Source organism: Colletotrichum abscissum (assembly GCF_030869225.1).
Source record: "Colletotrichum abscissum strain IMI 504890 chromosome Unknown Scaffold_9.1, whole genome shotgun sequence".
In the NCBI taxonomy this organism is placed as follows: Eukaryota; Fungi; Ascomycota; class Sordariomycetes; order Glomerellales; family Glomerellaceae; genus Colletotrichum; species Colletotrichum abscissum.
This window is the reverse complement of record NW_026850536.1, coordinates 837993-857605: the sequence shown is the minus strand read 5'-3', so window position 1 is coordinate 857605 and position 19613 is coordinate 837993. Positions and strand designations below refer to the sequence as shown.

Sequence of the window (19613 nt, the reverse complement as noted above, 5' to 3'; positions counted from 1 at the left end):
GATCTTGGCATTGATTGGCGGCCCAGCTCCGCTACTAGATTGATAAGAGCAGCCGCATTCATGAACTCTCAACTTGTCACCCCCTCACTTTCCTTATTCTGCTGCCGAGGCATAGTAGCATCCACGCGTCCTGTTGGGTTGAAAGAGAGGGGTTTCCTCTGTCCTCCGATGCAGCACCATAATCAATTACAAGAGGACATATGTCTGGTGGATGAGTTGTTCGTGACGAGCTCTGAGCACTTGCTTTGCAATATGGCGTGGCTTCTGGGGTTCACGCAGTTGAGCGGAGCCAACACAAGATGCCGACTCATGCTGTTCAACAAGCCGTTTCCTGGTATCAGGCACCGCGGAACACGGCAGCAGGCGATCCAAACAGCACCGAGCACATGGCGAGAAAGGCAATGACAGCACGTTGTCGCTTGCGCAAAACACCATCTGACAATTTAAGAGTGGCCGTCTCTCAGAGTCCAAACAAGACAGCGCACCCTCGCGGGAGCCCAGGGGATATGCCGTCGGATGGCGGCAAACACATCCCCCCAAGACGCAGATGGGATAATCTATCTACGACCAAGTGGTCCGAGTCGCTCTCGGGTTGTCTTGAGAGGGGCCACCGAATCGGAAACCGGAATACGATAACGACAACGATGAGACGAAACCTGCCGACCTTTCCAGCTCAGTGAAAGAGAGGGGGAACTTGGACAGAATTCATAGAGAGCAGGGCAAACTTCCAGTGAATGTGAGGAAAAAGCGTGGCGTCTTCCAGGAGAGTGGTTCCGCGGGACCGGTCCGCCAGTCGGTGCTGAAACATGCCGACCACCGAACCTTGTCGAGTCGTGTTGGACGAAGTATTGCTGTGCTGCCATTTTGGGCATCAAAGTTTGTGCTGGCGTTCAGGTAAAGGGGAGGAGACGGGAATTGTGTATGCAACATGTCTTTGTGCAACTACCTAGGTACGTGGCACCCCGCGCGCGCGCGCGCACGAGAGGGTTCATTGACTGTCTTTTGATAAACCGGACTTCGGACATCTGAAGCCTGCTGAACTGCGACAGCGATGGTACTACCTAGGTGGTTAGGTACGACGAGTTGACAGGCTGAAAGTTAACAACGTCTTTTTGGCGAGCCGGTGGGCGTTGGGACTCTGTCACTCTGTTTTCGGATAGTTCGTCAGACGGGCTGCGGAGTTGACTCTGGTGATGTAACTTGGAGCAAAGTGCCCGCGCGGGAGTGGCTCAAGCTTAGAAATCATCTTCTCAAGCTTGCGGAGTTGTCTACACTAAGTGAACTAAGGTATGGGGAGTACGTACACAGAGCATCGAGAGACAAGAGTTTGGCCCCCCCTCCAACAGAGCAACGGCGGCCCTGACAGATCTGGGTTGTGGCTGAACTTCCCAGGTTCTGGAGGTACTGTGGCACCCCCCTTATCGACCTTGAAGCTGCGAAACTGCGTCATGGATAGGCCTGGCAGACGCCAACTCATGCGCCTGCTGTCCCACGAGATTGGTTCACTCACACGGGGTCACTCTTAAGTCCGGCAGGCACGCACCTATCCCACCGTCCCACGGGATGGTTGCTCCTCAACCCGCGGCAGGGAGCGTCCTGTCGTCTTGTCTCGTCGTCACCTCTTTCTTCCCTTTCCTCTCGGTCTTTGTAACTTGTACCGTATCCTGTCTGTTACTGAGAATTCTGCTCGAAAAGAGAGGCTGAGAGACCTCAGTCCATCTTCCCCGAGTCCCCGACCATGAATTAAGTACCTCCCTGTCTACTTCGGTTACGAGGATTTACAAGCAAATCACTACCATCTTCAGTTCCCCTCGCTGGGCTAATCCCACCCACACAATACAGCCAATACAACTCACAAACTCTCAGACATGACCGCAATATGATGGACTTTTTGCTGGTCTCCAGTCTCCTTCAGAATCCCCGAGTTCCCCGTGACCCGTCAATACAACGCCTCCCAAGCCTCAAGGGCCCCAACCGAAACGTGTTTAGGCCGTTACGGACGCCGGACGAAGCGTTGCGCTGCTCTGTCTCTCTCTGTCTCTCTCTGATCTTGTCAACGTCCCCACGCCGCTCCAATAGGAATCACTGGCGCCTCGAGAGATGCTATGACCTTCCGCTTTCTGAAGTGAACATTACGATCCATGTCCGGGGGGGCGCTGTTCCCATTCCACGAGTCCACGACACATCCCATCCCATTCCCATCCTAGCACCTAGGTTGGCCCATCCCACATTGTTCCACACCCAAAGTCGAAGCCGCCCCCCCCCCCCCCCCCCCCCCCCCCCCCCCCTTCTGTTTGTGCGTGGTTCGCCTTCCCCCCCCCCCCCCCGCCCCCCGCCCACCCCCCCCCCCTCCCCCCCCCGCCCCCGGTTGGCCCCCCCCCTCTTTCCCCCCCCCCCCCGGAGCCCCCCCCCCCCCCCCCCCGTTCAGTTCTGGTTATGTGTGGTCGTGCAGTTGTCTCTCGCTCGCCCGGGCCCTTGGCTCGATTTCACCAGCGTCCATCGCTGTCCCACACCCGCCTTATCTCTCGATGTGGGCAGCGCACCCCGGTCCTCTGCTACGTAGCTCGGGTTTCTATTTCTTTTCCCATTCCCACTTCTCGTTGCGCCGGGCATAGCGCTTCTCTTCCCTTGCTCATGTATTCATACCCCTCTGCCTTTCCAGCTTTGGTCCCTCTTGCGACTTGACAGTTACACTCTCGGAGAGGCGTCTAACTGCTGTGTACGTCCAACACGATCCTTCAGGAATGGAATCGTGGCAGTGTCGCTCTGTACATCTTGCCGCGCTCACCCCCAAAGATACAGTCCAAGTCAGGATATAGGGCCAATACTCGACGATACAGCCCTCCCAAAGACACGGATACTCGATACGAAACTTCGCAGCCTTCTGTCTGTCAGTTATCAAGCTCAAAAAGTCTTTGGAACCTACTTGCGACAGTTGTGCTGTGTTCTGCACCAAGCACGCTACACTACACGACACTCGAACTCGATACAGCGCACGAGCAGCAATAACAACATCAAAATAGTCAAAAATGTCGGCACCAAAAGACGACATCATTGTCACCCGGGTGGACCAGGACGTCCACGGGAAACCCATAAACGAGGCAACAGAGACCACATCGCTGTTGAGCGCAGGCGCTCGCGACGGCGAAAGCTCCTGCGAAGATACATGGCCGGGTTATGCGGATTTCGAACACTTGCCGTGGTGGAAGACTCCCTCTGTAGGATTCTCTCTTTTTTGTCTCCGGCCCGGGCCGCCCTGTGGTCCCGAACAATCGTGCTGACTTTCTGTGCGCCAGGTCTTCTGGCTTCTGATCCCGTATGCTCTCTTCACGCTGGCCTTTGGAGGCTCTCTGGTGCCCAAGCTGAACCTGTATGTCACAAATGATCTCGTGATGTCTTGGCGGCCGATCGCAGTCGCTAATCTCATGTGCAACACAGAATCGTCGATCTGGTATGCCAAAGGCATTTTGCCGATGAGACGGCGCTGGACCCGGCCTTCGTTTTCACACCCGTGATACTCGGCGCGGATAACCCGCAATGCCTCATCCCCGAGGTTAAGAAGCGTGTGTCCATGTTCACTCTGGCCATCAACCTGTTGACCGGCATCCTGTCCGCAATCACCGCTCCGAAGTTGGGCCAGCTCTCGGACCGTTATGGCCGTCGGAAACTCCTGGCTCTGGCGTCCTGCGGCGGCGTCGTGGCCGAGCTCATCGTCATCATGTGTGCCAACTTCCCCTGGACGTTCCACTACAACTGGCTGCTTCTCGGCGCCGTAGCCGACGGCCTCACTGGATCCTTCACGGCTGGTAGCGTTCTCATCAACTCGTACACCAGCGACTGTACCGCGCCGTCTCAGCGTGGTGTGCGCATCGGATATCTTCACGCCTGCCTCTTCAGCGGCCTTGCCTTTGGCCCCCTTCTGACTGGTTACTTTGCCGCCTGGACCGGCAACTTACTCTCCGTTTTCTACGTCACCATGGGATGCCACATCTACTTCATCATCTTTGTCGGATTCATCGTTCCCGAGTCCCTCAGCGTGAAGCGTCAGCTCCGCGCCCGCCAAAAGCACAAGCAAGAAAAGGAGGCCAAGGCTGGTGCCGGAACCTGGTCCACGGTCAAGGCGGCCAACCCTCTGGCTCCCCTCAAGACGCTGTGGCCCACGGGACCCGGCACCTCCTCGAGGCTGCGTCTCAACATCGCCGCGCTCTCGTTTACCGACATGATCCTCCTGGGCTCCGCTATGAGCGCCGGCACCGTCATCCTTCTCTACTCCGAGTCCCCTGAGACATGGGGCTGGGGCACCCTAGAGAGCTCCCGCTACATCTCCGCCGTTTCCATGGTCCGCGTCGTCGCGCTGCTCGTCGTCCTACCCCTCGTCAACTACGTTTTCCGCGTGCGGCCCGCAGCCTACCGTAGGAGGGTCTCGGGTGTTTCCATCGTCGAGGCGAACAACGGCGCCGACAGCGTCGACTGCTGGATTCTCCGCTTCGCCCTGCTCTCGGACGTCACAGGCTCCCTGGGTTACCTGTTTGCGAGAAATGAGGCCGTCTTCGTGCTCTCTGGCATGGTCACTGCTTTTGGCGGTCTCGGCAGTGCGACCATCCAAGCCGCCATCACCAAGCATGTGCCCGCGGATCAGGTCGGTCAGCTGCTCGGCGCCATTGGCGTCCTCCATGCTCTCTCGAGGGTGTTGGGTCCGATCGCCTTCAACACCCTTTACTACTCCACTGTCGGCGTTTTTGACCAGGCCATCTTCGTCCTCCTTGCATCTCTGTTTGGTTTGGCTTTGTTGGCCAGCTTTATTGTGCGGCCCGGTGGTAAGTCATTTAATAATGCTTGCGACGTACCAGAAATCCCCTTTACTAACCGGAAACACAGTGTTCCTCGAGGAGACTTACGAGCCCGTCCCTTCATCGGCGCCCCAGCCGAGCTCAAACGCCAACTCAGAGGCCCTGGAAGTATTGACGGAGGATGAGCTGATACCCAATAACTAAACTCTGGGTTTTGGCTTTGGGATTTGGCGAGTTGTACGTTCTATGTATTGTCTGTGTTTTCACAAGAATAGCGAGAGGAGGATTGGGATACCTAGAACATAGACGTCAGCGCCATTGAGCGCTAGAGAGTTGTGGTTCTTTCGATTTAGAGCATCGGCGATTTTGCCGCACTGGATACAAGAGTATCCCTCGATACCATCAATACACCTTTCCTTGATTGTTCATATGTGTTCTTGTCGAGAGACTGGCTCCAGAGTCTTGCCTACTTCACAGAGATTGGACTGGCCACTTTCATTGACTCTGAAGGACTCTGAATGAAGGCTTCTGTCCTCCCTTGGTCTCGGCACCTTGGCCATTAACCAGAGCTTTGTGTGTAAGAATGGGCCGTACGACCGTCATCCGACCCTTGCTTCGTCCAGAATCAGTCAAAAAGACTGTCAACACCTACCTCTTGATCAGGTTTATGCGCTCTCTGTTCACTCCTATTCTTCACCGTAACGGCAACTCAAACAGAACGAACGTCTTCGCTGGCTAGAGAACCCGTTCGAACTCTGCACAATGGTAAATTTTTCAATAGGGGCTCCAGATCATTGAAGCGGTAAGGCTGACATCTTCCCATAAGATCTTTCCTCTGATTTGCCTACTTCTCCTTCAAACCGCCCTTCTCACCCTCGGTGCTCCGCGACGGGCCCTTTCACCTCCCCGGCAGCTAAAAACCATCCTGGATGTGGACTTCAACGGGGACGGGGAAGACATGTTCAGAGAAATTCTCAACCGGCCCTATAACACGAGACACAACGATGGCAGCGATAGTAACAAGCCTTTTTACGGCGTCCGCTTCTCCGAGAACGATGAGGGCAGAGTGCGCGTGGCGCGGGGTGATCCGATCAACATGGAGGCATTACGGACGGTTATCGATGAACATGATCTAGAGTGGACGTTAATCGAGGAGGTTGAGGTTGACGACGACCTTTCCGAGGACGGGGAGGATGAAGTTGTCAGGAGAGTCCACGAGCAAGGCACCTTGGATAAAGATGCATACTCTGATCCTGAGAGGAGAGATGTCGAGGACGGTCCGTGGAACCGGGTCCTCAGAGACAGAGGGAACAGTGAAGATCCCTTTGAGAAGCCAAAGTTCCGCGAGGGACAGGGGGGCTTCGTCCAGTGCGCGGGATGCTCCGATACCAGAGGTGGCTCTGATGGTTGGAAGAGATCTACGCCCTCTGTTGAGCGAGCAAACACCACCACCACCACCAACGGAACTCATCGCCAGCACCCAGCAGACCTCCTCAACGCTCTCAATCGCAGCAACGCAAGCCCGCTAGCATGGGATCTACCCACCACCAACACCTCCCCCTCCTCCCTCCAAAAGCGCGGAGAAACAGACTGGACCTGCAACCGCATCGGCCAAAGAAACACCAAAGAAGCTCTGTTGATCATGTACGACGTCTTCAACAACGTGTTCGGCACCGAGCCCCTACGGGGCCTAACGAACCAGTGTTATGTCGCAGAGTGCCAGGACTGGTATTTCAGTTACTGCCAAATGTCGGTCGATGTTAAAGAGGAGAGGCCTGGCGCGCGAAAGAAGGTGATTGATCGCGACCCGGGGAAGGGAGGGTCGTGTTATGCGGTCGCGGACGGGGAGGATTCGAATCGGTATCATCGGTACTTTTTTGGACATGTGAGCGCGAATCCGATTCCGAATTACGGTGGGGGGTTTAATGTCAGGAGGTGTAATTGAGAGGGTTGGATGAGAGGGCGTTGGTCAATGTGTAGATATATGCCAGAGGTTTTGGCCAGTGACGGCACTTACAAGGCACATTGATCAGTGCTTGTGATCAACTCATCCGCTGTCCTCTTTCGGAAAGAAGAAGAAATACAGGAAAAAAATCTAGCATCGAAACATATCATCTCAATGATCATATGTGATGTCGGTTGTAAGACTGGTCCAAATTCAATGAGTGAGGCCTAAAAGGTGGGTAGAAATCCATGTGGTTCGCGCCACTAATACCGGTACAGCAAATGACATTTTGAGTTCAGCTAGATGGTGTCGCCCACATAGCACAGACCATAAACAGTAATTCAGTTACCACGTCATGAATAAAGAAAGGTATAGCAATCAGCGAATCGATCTCCTGCCTCGCCAAATGCTCTCGCAACATTTGGTAAAAGCGGTATTTGCTATTTGGCGTCGGGTCTTTCTCACAAGCCGCAAAAATGTAGGCGTTCCGACACCGAGAGTCGAACTCGGATCTCTCCGGGACTTTCTATGAAAGCGGAGTATGCTAACCGCTACACCATGCCGGATTTGATGCTTTCATTTGGTCTTACGCAGACCTATCATGGACGTCTGGACTCGCTAGCTGCGCCAGTCCAAGCGCCATCCTCTGCAACACGCCGTCTTCTGTTTAGAGCAGCACTTCAGTATTCGTACAAGTTGCGAACCTGAGAGTCTGAACAAGACCGAAGAACCTCATCTGGCGCCGCCATCTCATCTAAAGGTTGCCTTTAAGTCACAATTCATTTCAAACACAATGACGAATGATGGGTGTCGCGGGTACTGATTGCGCCTCCCACAACTCTCTTTTTGGGGGCAGTCTTGCCGGCCCCTCACGGGTTTGAGATAGCTCCTTAGGAGTCCGTCGGGAATCTTCTCCGCCACAAGTGCCCGATCGGTTTCACTTCATCGAATTGCGACAGCTATCTAAGTCCGATATGCCGGAGAAGGTCTGGTTCGCAAGGATAGGCCACCTGAGAAATCTGGTGGTCTTCACATCCTCTTAGAGGTGGTAAGTAAATGGGCTGGTTTACAACGCTACGATGGAGACCGCGTTCATCCTGAATCTCATTTCGAATGATATCAAGGCACTATCTCTCTTGTGAGATCTTTGCTAAAGTCTAGAAGATCTTGCCTGATAAAAGGCAAGAAGAACCTGTCGTAATCTCAGTAGTTGGCCCGTCAAGTGTAAAGTTTCCCCTTCATCAATTTAGACACGCGACCCCCATGCTCCACACAATTTCCAATGACAAGATCATGGGACTCATCGACACCTTCAGCGTCTCCGAACCTAACTTTGACGTTGGCCAAAAGCTTAGCCCTGGCCTCATCAGGCAGCGCTCCGCCGCCAGCCGGCACGTCGAAGTTTGGGTTGCCCCTCGTCAAAGTTGATATGTTCATGAGAAGCTTAGGGACCCAAATCTTCAGGCTCAGCGCAAAATCCAAGACTGTTGTAAGTAGCAACACCAAAGTTGCCACAATAAGAACCGTCATCCAGGCTTTGTTATATCGGAGGACCTGTACGTTTACGTATTCAGTAGCCTGGGTCTTTGCAATCACATAATTGTCACCATCAATTCCCCTGTCCCATCTTGACAAGTCGTCGTAGTTCTCGGGATGGCCCAAGAACAAAGGCTCGGTGCCTATCATAGCCCACCAGTAGGTGTTCAGAAGCTGGCCCAGGCGAACCGAAAACAGTTCTTTCCCCACCTCGTAGATCGGTGGGAGGCTCCATGCTGCTGAAACGTTCAGCCCCAAATCAGGATCGACTAAGAACGACTGTATGATACTAGTCGAGCCTACTCCCCCGGTATTGCTGTCAGCTATAGTCTCGAAGTACTTGAAGAACCAACTCCATGTACCAACGAGTTCTAGGGGACAGCTGTCGAAGAAGGTTCTGTTTGTGTGCTGCCATACGTTTGGTGCTGACGCAGACGGTCGTACGGCCACAGCCTTGCAGTTCCATCCTAAGCACGAGACGCGAACGTCGACGAATGACGTGGTCATAGAACATTTGGCAAGTGTATACCCACCTCTTCCTTTGTAAGATTCATAGTTCCAGTAATGCAAGCCCCTAGCTGCGACTCGAGGCTCAGTACAGCGCTCATACGATCGTGATGAGTTTTGCATCCCATATGGATAGGGAACAGTGGCAAGTCCTCCCCATTTGAATTTGTAATTGCAGGTGCCTCCGATCAAGCCGTCAATCTCAGCGCATCCTTTGCGCTTGGGGTCCACCGCCTCGGAGATGTTTCCTGTGAAATTACGAAGCTCAGTGCAGTCTAACTTCAGATATGAAGTCTCTAAAATGAAGTCCGACCTGTGTCTTCGAGAAATATTGGCGACGGGAATTCCGATAATTGCTGAATACACAACTTCGTTCTGGTTCTGGTCCAGCAGAACCCATTCATTGCTCTTGACCTGAGGATAATGCGAAAAGTGCTCGATCATCGGGATTTTGATGTTGCCCCATGTATCTGTGCTTGAGTTTTTGACTTCATCCGTAGCCCCAAGTGACCCCAGGACCAACGCGTTGATGGGAATCTGTTGACCTGCCATCCCCGCCGCCATGTATCTCGAAGGGAACCCGACGACAGTATTATTTAGGTATGGCAAGGTCGTGAGAAAGGATATCTCCTCGGCCCGCGGAGTCAGGACTCGAAGTGCTGCTTGTCCTCCCAGTGGCGACAGGGACCAAATGACCACTAGCAAGCCTCCTAAGCCCCCGATCCTCTTCAGATCGATTATAGTGGTGATCGTGCCGGTCAATGTGGTCGAACCGAAGAGGCTGTCTAAGGTCCCGATGCGCTCTCCTCTTTGGAGTCTCCAATGCCCATAGCTCCTGACAGCCCTGCCAATGACGAAGGCAAACATCAAGGGTACCGCCGTAGGGCCCTGGGAACATTGTTAGTACTGACAGTGAATTCTTATCGGAAGCAATGATTCTTACGAGCCGGGAAAATTCGCTAGCGAACTTCCACATCGTCGAGAGACTCTCTATGTCTCGGCCATCATTTAGGAGCAAGATACCGATGTATGTCATAATAACAATCACCATGAGTAAAGAAAGAATACTAAGCAGAAGTTCTGATGGTTTCGATAGACCATTCTTGAGCCTTTGTGGAGGCCATTGCAAGAGTCTTGATTCTCTTTTGATAGAATTTGACGACGCCTCGCGTCTGGCCTCTCCGGATGTGTCCATGGTCGGCAAGTTCTATTTGCGAGCGAGAATTGCCGCGATCGTAGATTGAATATGAACAGTTGGTTTTTAGAACCTACGTAATGCTGAGTGGAACACAAAAGTTGCCAGAGTGGAAAGAAATCCAAGTTTCAAGCCTCGGGAGGATATGAGGAGATGAGGCACGATGGAAACAAATAAACATACGGAGTGGCAAACGTGACCTACTTTGCTAGATGTGATATATACTGTCATCAGGCTCGCAGGTAATGAGGCTGTTGCAGAAAGGGTGGGAGAGCATGTCACAAGCTGAGCCGCAAAACCAATTGAAGGGCACCTTGCAACGCTGGCCTGCATATTCGCTGCTCGCTTGCAGAAGAAGGATCCGAATGTGTCGCCCAGGTCCAGAAAGCTGGCAGGATTTATGTTGTGCTGACAGAGGCTTGGCGGGGCATTCTGGCTTTCACCTTTGATTATGACTGGGCGCCTGCTCGTCGTTGACAGCTTCTTGGGCAACCGCGCGGCGTAGCAAGGAGGCTTGAGCCATCTGAACAGCATCCGGGTTGGCGAGCTGGAGCTCGTAGTCGGTAAGCTCAGGTGTGTGGGAAGAAATAGAAGAATATGATGTTCAAAAACCTAGTCGATCGGCAAAACAATCAAGATGACAATTTTGAGCATGGCGTACTTGTGGATAGCTCCCGGGGGAATAAATAAGCCTGCCGTTGACTCGTCATCAAGTGGTATAATACAGTTTCATCGCAAAGTCGTCATCTGTAACATCAAGCATTCTCCTCAACCCATTCCTCGATTCTCTCCACCAGCTCGCTCTTCTTGCCTGCTATGCTCTGTCCCCTCGCGGCAAGCAGCTCCTTGAGATCTGCGACTAGCATCTTGCTCAATCCACCACTGTCCACAGCAGCCTTAAGCTGCGCCGTCGTCATGCCAGACCCGGAAACCTTTGCAGCTTTCGGCGCAGCCTTTGCTCTCTTGGCAGGCCTCTCATCGTCACCTTCGTCTGCCTCGCGCTTGATCGCAGCCTTTGCCAACGCGATCTTGGTCTCGTCCTGTAGGGTCTCGGCCCAGTCATCCAGGTAACCGCCGGCACGCTTGCTGATGGCTTTGTATTTTGGCTCGGTGAGATCTTCCGCCTTTTCAGGGTACTCCTCCTCGAGAGCCAAGACCTGGAGGATCTTGTAGTGCCATTGCAGCGACGGGTTGGGGTATTTCTTGGGGTTGTACATGGCCTTCGGTAGCTGTAGCTGCTGGACGATGATGCGCATCTTGTCGATAAGCTCGTTGGAACTTACGACGTGATTACTTGGGGGCTCGGGGCCTTCGCGTAGATCGTCAGCGAAAGGAAGCGGGTAGAGCCAAAGACCGGCGGGTAGATAGGGCGTTCCTGAATCGTCTTCAGACTTCTCATGGGAAGGGATGATGGCGACGAGAATTGGGCTAGCGTTGACACGGGTGACAGCCCATGCGATGCCGATCTTCTTGTCTTTTAGCAGCTTTTGCCAAAGAGCACTGAAGACACGAGTCGAGCCGACATAGTCCTCCTCTGATGGGAAGATGAATGTTGATTTCTTGATACTCGCCCAAAAGGGAAGCATAGAGCGCGGCTTGAATCCGATAATACGGATAATGGGGGAGCCGAAGTCTTTGAGAGACTTCTGCTCCTCTGGTGCAAAGTGCACGTATTCGCCGCCAAATTTGTAAGCCTTCTTGAACTCGACCTTTTCAACCGTCCGGGCACTATCCTCGGCTATCCGTGTCGTTTCGCCGTTGGCGAGCTGAGGTTTCTCGCCGTCTAGCCAGATGTATGATGTTCTTGCTGGGGTCTGACGGTGAAGAATATTGTATCCCTTGACCGAGATTCTGAGTCCAGGGGCGATCTCGAAGGGGAGGTTAGAGAATAGGGAGCGCTTGGGCGTTTCTTTGGAGTTGATGTTTGATATTAATGAGTTGAGGAGACTGAGGCCATCGCCGGACTTTGAGTTTCTGGTTTCGGAGAGATTGGCCTCTGCAACTAGGTCTCGATAGATGATGTCCTGCACGGTCAGCTTTCTGCCCCCTCCAATCGAACGGCTCAGTACTTACATCGTAAAATTTGCCGAGGTCGAACTTCCTCTCGTCTCTGGTAATGGGGAAAAGCTCGATCACAACTCCAAGATCGTACAAGTCTTTTGCACGGACAGCCGCAGCCGATTTGGCATCCTTGTTCTTGCCATGTGGGTCATCATTGTCTGTGATGATGAAGAGTCGTCTGCTGCCAAAGTTCGCCGCCTTAGTAGTGAAGATTTGGTTTGCGCAGAAAAAGACGTTGGCCATCTGGACTTCTTCCTCCGCCGGCACTAGCACCTCATCTTCATCTTCGGCCTCTTCTCCATCCGCGCCGACCAAGGTCTTTAGTGCCTTGACATCTTCAGCAGCGGGAACGTCGAGGTCTGCGAACAAGTAGCAGTGCGGGTAGCCCAAGCCTGCTCGACCGCTTTCTTCTTGGAACTTTGACTTTTCCGTGCCGAAGAAGAGAATGCCCATCATGTCTTTGGGGTTAGAGATGATGCGCTGCTGCATGAGATGGTAGGCGCATTTCAAAGCTGCCTCGACGGCACTGTCCCTATCGGCCTTCTTGGAGTTTGTTGCGGGCGGATGCTGCAGCATTGATGAGCTCACGTCAATGGCGAGCAAAATGGCATCTTTTTGAGCCTTGAAGTCCTGCGACAGGTCAGTTATAAGTCATGATCCACAGTGCATAGGACTTACGGTCTCATCAAGCTCCTCCTCAGCATCATCCTCATCCTCATCCTCTCTTTTGAAGTGTCCGCGATCAGCCATCTTTGAAAGGTCACTCGAAATGTGTACGAAGAGAAGATGGGATGTGTTTCGCTGCGCTGGCTGTGAAGCGGATGGATATAGCAAGCACTTGCAGGTTAGCTACCAGGCGTCGCTCCAGGCAGCCAACGCGACTGGGGCCTTCGCGCAGCTGGGAAGCTCGCGCGCCAAGCTCGCAGGAGCTCCTGGTCACAGCGCGCGACCACGTGACCGTAATTGCCGTGATTTTGGATTACGCAGTGTCTAATTGGCCAATTCGACTGCGAGTTAGGGGAGTACCCAGACTCCAGTTGTTTCAGGGCCAGAACAGAGGATTCTGTAAGTATCGAGGTATCTTCTCGGCCTCACAGGGGTCCTGCTCGGTGCTCGGTGGGCTGCTGTCCAGATCGGGATTTCCTTCGTCATCGAAGCCCGAATTCCTCAAAGTGTCGCTCAGCATCGACGCATCACCGGGGTTCGCGGATTGCCACAAGTGCGAGAATCTAGAGCCACTTGAACATCAACCACGTTTTTCCTCCGCACTACACTCTTTCCTTGTCGTGTATTCACATTCAACCATTGTCACGATCCAATGGCGTTCAAGTACTCCACAGGACAGCTCTCGCGGAGCTTGTCCAAGGCGACGACATCTGCGCGCAATGCCTCATCGCCTCTCACCATGGCACTGCCGAAGCAGTCGGCTGCACAGCTTAGATCAATGGCGACGGTCGTACCACCTGTGACGCAAAACTCTGCTGGATCCAAGGGACCGACGGCGATGGTATTCATGAACATGGGTGGCCCTTCAACGACGGACGAAGTGGGAGACTTTCTGAGCAGGCTTTTTGTAGGTCTCTCGTCATTCTACATTTTGCGACGCAAGCTAACGATGCGCAGGCAGATGGCGACTTGATTCCTCTTGGCCGTTTCCAGAACTACCTCGGTCCCCTGATTTCGAAGCGACGGACTCCCAAGATCCAGAAGCAATACGCCGATATTGGTGGCGGCTCACCTATTCGCAAGTGGTCTGAGTATCAGAACGCCGAGATGTGCAAGATTCTCGATGAGATCTCACCCGAGACAGCGCCACACAAGCCGTACACAGCTTTTCGCTACGCCGACCCTCTGACCGAGGAGATGTACAACAAGCTTTTCGAGGATGGCTTTGGAAAGGGAAGAGGCGGAAGAGCGGTTGCATTCACACAATACCCCCAGTACTCGTGCTCAACGACAGGAAGTAGCATCAACGAGTTGTGGAAGTGGAGGCAAAGGCTGGAGGGCAAGGCCGTCGGAGAGACGACACCCGGCGACGGTACTATTTCATGGAGTGTGATCGATCGCTGGCCGGTACACCCGGGCTTGGTCGAGGCGTTTGCACAGAACATTGAGGCGAAGTTGTTGGAATACCCCGAGGAAAGACGCAAGGACGCCGTCCTGATCTTCTCCGCCCACAGCTTGCCCATGTCTGTGGTCAACAGAGGCGACCCTTACCCGGCCGAAGTTGCCGCGACCGTGTACGCTGTCATGCAGCGCCTCAAGTTCTCCAACCCCTACCGCCTCTGCTGGCAGTCCCAGGTCGGCCCGTCCGCCTGGCTAGGACCCCAGACCTCCGACTCGGTTGAGAACTACGTCCACAAGGGCCAGAAGGACCTTGTGTTGATTCCCATTGCCTTCACATCAGACCACATCGAGACTTTGTTCGAGCTGGACCTCGAAGTCATCGCTGACTCTGGAAGCCCGGAGACGGTCAAGAGAGTGGAGAGTTTGAACGGCAGCCCCGTCTTCATCAAGGCTCTTGCCGACATTGCCAAGGCTCATCTCGACAGCAGTGTAGCCTGCTCGCCGCAGATGGAGTTGCGGTGCCCTGGTTGCAAGAGCGAGCGATGCTTGGAGTCGAAGAAGTTCTTTGCGGGACAGCAATCGAAGCTCCTCCCCGCGCAGGAGAAGACTCTTGCCCAATAAAGAATGAGTCGCATCTAATTTGCGACATGTAATTGTGTATTATATCAGGAACCGGGGATCTGCTAGGGTCTAAAGTGGCATTCGGATCGGAGGGAGGCGAATTCAAAAGTACATCAACTCTCAAATCTATTCCACCATTCATGCACAAAGTGTCGCCCGCAGCTGCATGAACAATTTGTATCCGAATTGGAGATGTGTGATGAGTGTGAAATGCCCAACTGCAAAGAAGCAAGGATCGAAATGTTGAAGGGGACTTTGCCTGTGATGATGACGCCACTCTATTTTTGAGATGTGCTAACAATTTCCAAACCGAGCTCCACCAACGATCGCCCTCAATCAATCTGCTCTTAGTGAAGCTACAAATCGACTCCATCACGCTTACATAGTTGACGATTGGCTATGTTTAAGACACGGCCTTTGGCACAGAAGGTATTTCGAGCTCAAACCCTCGATATCCGACGAAATATGAGCTCTCAAGATAAGATTCATTTCGGGCCGTTTGAGGTCACCAGCCAGGTCAGTTGCATTTCATTACAGTCAATGACATCCTGTTATGCGTCAATCTTAAATTGGCCTTGCGGCATCTCATGCAATCTTGCTATGGGCACGTTTTATGGATGCGACATGGGCACTACTTCATTTCAAGAAACCTGAACTCGGGCATCACAGCTACACTCATAGACTAACACGAGACCAGGTCTTCTACAAGACGGCGCACTCCTTCGCCCTGGTCAACCTCAAGCCCCTCCTCCCAGGACACGTCCTCGTCTGCCCCCTCCAGGCTCACAAACGCCTCACGGATCTCCAGCCCGCTGAGGTGACGGACCTCTTCACGACGACACAGCTCATCCAAAAGATGCTGGCGCGTCGCTACTTCTCCAACGCCACGTCCAGATCAGAACCGGCGGCGCCGGAGGCCGGATCGTTTAACATTGCGGTCCAGGACGGCGCCGACGCGGGGCAGACGGTGTCGCACGTCCACGTTCACATCATCCCGCGCGTCCCCGGTGAGACGGGCAAGGATGGGGAAGGGCCGAGAGATGAGATTTATGAGCAGATGTCTGCTGAAGATGGCAATGTTGGTGGCGCGTTGTGGGATGCGGAGTTAGGGAGGAGGCCGGAGGCGGGAGGGAAGTTTGCGAGGATTGAGGATGCGATGAGGAAGGCGAGGAGTATGGAGGAGATGGTGGCTGAAGCGGACTCGTATCGGGAATTATTGAAGGATATGGGAGCTTCGAGTGAGAGCTGAATATCGAATAGCGACCATATCACGATGAATTGAGCGTTCCCACAGGCCAATTACTGTAAGTTGCTCTCACATTGAACTCAGCTTCAGGTCCTCAGTGTGCGTCATTGCGGATCGAGGTACGTGACACAAGACTCCTATAGAAGTCTGGATCTTGATGAGATGAGGTAAAGACTCATCACTATGAAAGAGAAGAATAAAGCATGTCTTTCATATCATGATCCAAGCAATTGGATGTAGCTTATCAAGTCAGCGGAAGCTACAGATCGTGGTACTCCCTCATCGTGAAGACAGTGCCTGATTTGGCAAACTCGCAATTAGCACGGTACACTAAGGAGCTTGGAGCAAGTCCAGGAACCCCCACCAAATCATTAACGCGTCCAGGGTCGTCGCGTCGAGTCGCGTCTCCCCTCTCAAGAATAATTGTCACTGTAGGAACACCAAACTGCCAGACTGCAATTAAGGCACTCAGCGCAACACTTAACATCGTCGCAACTAGCAAACAAGAGAACTGAACCGTTCGAGCTCAGTTGGGCTTTCCTTCAAAATGCCTAGCGCATCTTCACCCGTCACATTTCCCGCCAGCCCATCACCGCCCGCAGCGAAACGCCCAAGGGCCCCGGCGGCTGACCCGACGAAATCAAAGCCAAAGGTCAACAGCGGTTTCCTTCTTGACGATGATTCCGACTCCGACGACAACAATGAGCAGCAGCCTCCTCTGAAAAAGCAACTCCTCGATTTTAGCGCCCGCTTGCAACGTCCAGCGCCCATAACCTCCCTATCGGACGACGATGTCCTCGAGCCGATAGCCCAAGCACCTGAAAAGACGAATGACCGTGTTGAGGTTGCGCCTACACGAAATGTCCCTCCTCCTGCCCGACCTCAAAGCCTTGCATCATCATTACTCCAGGACACGCCATCGATCTTCAAGTCTTCGAGGACCTTCAATCTCACTACCTGTAACGGGACAACTACCACAATCAAGCAACGAAAGCCGACAGCCAACGCATCATACGAAAGCATCATTGCGGCGCGGTCCAAGACAAAGGAGGGAAAAGCTAAGCGCGCATACTACGGCATAGCTATCAATGAGCTCATCGACAAGGCCAAGAGCGAAGCTTCAGAACCACGCCCAAAGAGAAAGGAAAGTGATGTCCCAGTGCGGTCAGTCGAGCCGACACACACTGGCAAATCTCAAAAGAAGACCCTCCTGTGGACCGAAAAATACAGGGCGAAGAACTTTCTGGATCTTTGCGGTGACGATGGTACAAATCGTATGGTCCTGCGCTGGCTGAAGCGGTGGGACCCAATCGTATTCCCCGGTATTGCGAAGAAGGCTCCGATCGTACGAAGGCCAGGCGCGAAACAGGTCCAAGAGGAGGAGAAGCCGCACAAGAAGATTCTCATGCTGACGGGACCACCGGGTCTCGGCAAGACGACTCTGGCTCACGTCTGTGCGAGACAAGCGGGGTACGAAGTGATGGAGATCAACGCCAGCGACGACCGCAGCCGAGACGTCGTCAAGAACCGGATACGAACGTCCCTAGGAACCGAGAGTGTCAAGACTGTCGAGAACGTCAAGTCCAAAGATGGAGAGGTACAGCAAAAGGTTGCCAAACCGGCTTGCGTCATTGTTGATGAGGTCGACGGTGTCGTGGGTGGATCCGGCGCTTCAGGGGAGGGTGGTTTCGTTAAGGCTTTGATTGACCTCGTGCTCATCGATCAAAAGAATAGTGCTGGCGGATCCGATTCCTCGTACTCCAAGAAAAAGAAAAAGGGGGACGACTTTCGCCTCCTGCGCCCCCTTATCCTCATCTGCAACGATGTCTACCACCCCTCTCTCAGGCCTCTTCGGCAGTCGGGAATGGCGGAGGTAATCCACGTCGGCAAGCCGGGCATTGATGCAGTCGTCACACGCCTCAAGACCGTATTCGACAAGGAGGGTATACCCTGTGAGAAGGATGCGGCGCGCAAGGTTTGTGAAGCCGCTTGGGGCATGACGAGTGGCATCGATGCCAAGCGCGGCGCAGAGAGCGGAGCTGAAGGCGATCTTCGAGGAGTTATGGTCGTCGGCGAATGGGTAGCCGGGCGCTTCAAAGCTGCCGCCGGCTTCAACGAGCGCTTGACAAGGCAATGGCTAGACCAAAATGTGATGCACGACCTTACAGAAGGCGCTGGAGGAGCTAGAGGGCTCGGGAGAGGGAGTGCAAAGGACATCGTGTCGCGCGTCTTTCAAGAAGGCGGTGGCTTCCCGAAACAAGCCCTGGACACATCACAAAACTTCAAGAACCAGCACGAGCAACCCAAGGCTCAGTTGGGCTTTGCGGAGTATCACAAGAAGAACGCAATGGAGCGGTTGCGACACATGATTGACACCAGCGGAGAGGTCGAGCGCGTCATGACAGACGTCTTCCTGGAGTACCCAAACCGAGAATTTAACGACGACTCGTTCCTCTCAAAGCCGAATGCGGCGTACGACTGGATGAACTTTCTCGACACCTGCTCGTCACGCACATTTGGAAGTCAGGAGTGGGAATTGGCGCCGTACCTGAGCCAACCGATCTTGGCCTGCCACAGCTTGTTCGCCTCGTCCAAGCGACATCAAGTCAACAAAGGCTACGACAAAAAATGGGGCGCCACAGAGGAGGACAGCGAGCCTCCTGTGCCGTTCTCGGGCCCCCGAGCTGATTATGCCGCTTTTGAAGCGCAGAAGCAGAACAGGGCCATGCTCCAGGCCATCCAGGCGCAGCTTACGCCCACGCTGGGGCGGTCCTTCCGGAGCGCTGAAGACATCTCGACCGAGTTCATGCCGTACTTGGTCCGGATGGTGTCGCCGGACGTCAAGCCGGTAGTCATTGGCGGCAGCGGCATCAGCACGGCTAGCGTGCGGAAAGAGACGGAGAAGATCATGGTCAAGCGGGCGGCGGAGATTATGGCGGAGGTCGGGATCGAGATGCAGAAGGGCAAGATCGAGACGGATTCGTTGGTTAATAGGGGGCCGCAGTGGGTGTACCGCATGGAACCGTGAGTTACTATTCTCCTCTTGTGAACTACTTTTGGTGGGAATTCTGCTAACAAAGTCCCAAATAGTGATCTCGATGCCCTCGCGGTGTACGAGACGGCAGGGAACCTGGTACTCTCCAGCCAAGCACCGACCCGATACGCCGTCCGCCAGGTGCTAGACCAGGAACTACAAAAGACCATTATCTTACGCGAAGCCGCGGCTCGCCAGGCGCGCTTCAAGGTTGGTGGACCACTAGGAGGGGCAGAGGATACACCTTCGCAGCAGCAACAACAGGCGGATAAGGAGAACATGATCAAGGAGCAGGAGAGGATCCTCGCGTCGAGCGTGAAGAAGGACTTTTTCGGGCGTGTGATTCCTGCAAGACCGCTGGGCGAGATGGATGGCAACGCCAAGAGGAAGAAGACGCACGATCACCACGAGGGCGGGAAGAGTGATAACAAGGTCTGGGTTACGTACCATGAAGGATTGAATAATGCTGTCAGGAAGCCGATTTCGTTGCTGGAGTTTATGAAGGGGTTGTAGGCGGGGCCAAGGCGGTCTCTTTCTTTGGACTAGATATGGGGTTGTGATGAATATAATTGAGTCCGATTTCTACATTCATTCAAGTCTTGGTTGTTTAC

At 53.7% G+C, this 19613-nt stretch overlaps 7 protein-coding genes across 7 annotated transcripts; 5 read left to right on the top strand and 2 right to left on the bottom strand.

The window, feature by feature from the left end:
- Positions 1-3029: 3029 nt before the first annotated feature.
- On the top strand, positions 3030-4994 carry CABS01_04774 (major facilitator superfamily transporter; the record flags this gene model as incomplete). The annotated part of the gene is made up of 4 exons (XM_060538144.1): positions 3030-3218; positions 3297-3370; positions 3439-4817; positions 4879-4994. 4 exons carry the CDS (start codon positions 3030-3032, stop codon positions 4992-4994), a joined length of 1758 nt encoding a protein of 585 aa, XP_060389806.1.
- A 754-nt stretch (positions 4995-5748) lies between these two features.
- On the top strand, positions 5749-6735 carry CABS01_04773 (uncharacterized protein; the record flags this gene model as incomplete). The annotated part of the gene is made up of 1 exon (XM_060538143.1): positions 5749-6735. The coding sequence occupies one exon, from the start codon at positions 5749-5751 to the stop codon at positions 6733-6735; it is 987 nt and encodes a 328-aa protein (XP_060389805.1).
- A 1218-nt stretch (positions 6736-7953) lies between these two features.
- CABS01_04772 (uncharacterized protein) lies at positions 7954-10507 on the bottom strand (the record flags this gene model as incomplete). The annotated part of the gene is made up of 3 exons (XM_060538142.1): positions 7954-9666; positions 9722-9985; positions 10295-10507. The coding sequence occupies 3 exons, from the start codon at positions 10505-10507 to the stop codon at positions 7954-7956; spliced, it is 2190 nt and encodes a 729-aa protein (XP_060389804.1).
- Positions 10508-10728: 221 nt separating this feature from the next.
- Positions 10729-12784, bottom strand: CABS01_04771 (ATP-dependent DNA helicase II; the record flags this gene model as incomplete). The annotated part of the gene is made up of 3 exons (XM_060538141.1): positions 10729-11997; positions 12047-12664; positions 12713-12784. The coding sequence occupies 3 exons, from the start codon at positions 12782-12784 to the stop codon at positions 10729-10731; spliced, it is 1959 nt and encodes a 652-aa protein (XP_060389803.1).
- Positions 12785-13352: 568 nt separating this feature from the next.
- On the top strand, positions 13353-14722 carry CABS01_04770 (ferrochelatase; the record flags this gene model as incomplete). The annotated part of the gene is made up of 2 exons (XM_060538140.1): positions 13353-13607; positions 13658-14722. 2 exons carry the CDS (start codon positions 13353-13355, stop codon positions 14720-14722), a joined length of 1320 nt encoding a protein of 439 aa, XP_060389802.1.
- A 399-nt stretch (positions 14723-15121) lies between these two features.
- CABS01_04769 (HIT domain-containing protein) lies at positions 15122-15971 on the top strand (the record flags this gene model as incomplete). Its single annotated transcript, XM_060538139.1, has 2 exons — positions 15122-15238; positions 15420-15971. The coding sequence occupies 2 exons, from the start codon at positions 15122-15124 to the stop codon at positions 15969-15971; spliced, it is 669 nt and encodes a 222-aa protein (XP_060389801.1).
- Positions 15972-16515: 544 nt separating this feature from the next.
- Positions 16516-19515, top strand: CABS01_04768 (ATPase; the record flags this gene model as incomplete). Its single annotated transcript, XM_060538138.1, has 2 exons — positions 16516-18992; positions 19059-19515. The coding sequence occupies 2 exons, from the start codon at positions 16516-16518 to the stop codon at positions 19513-19515; spliced, it is 2934 nt and encodes a 977-aa protein (XP_060389800.1).
- Between the last annotated feature and the right edge of the window lie 98 nt (positions 19516-19613).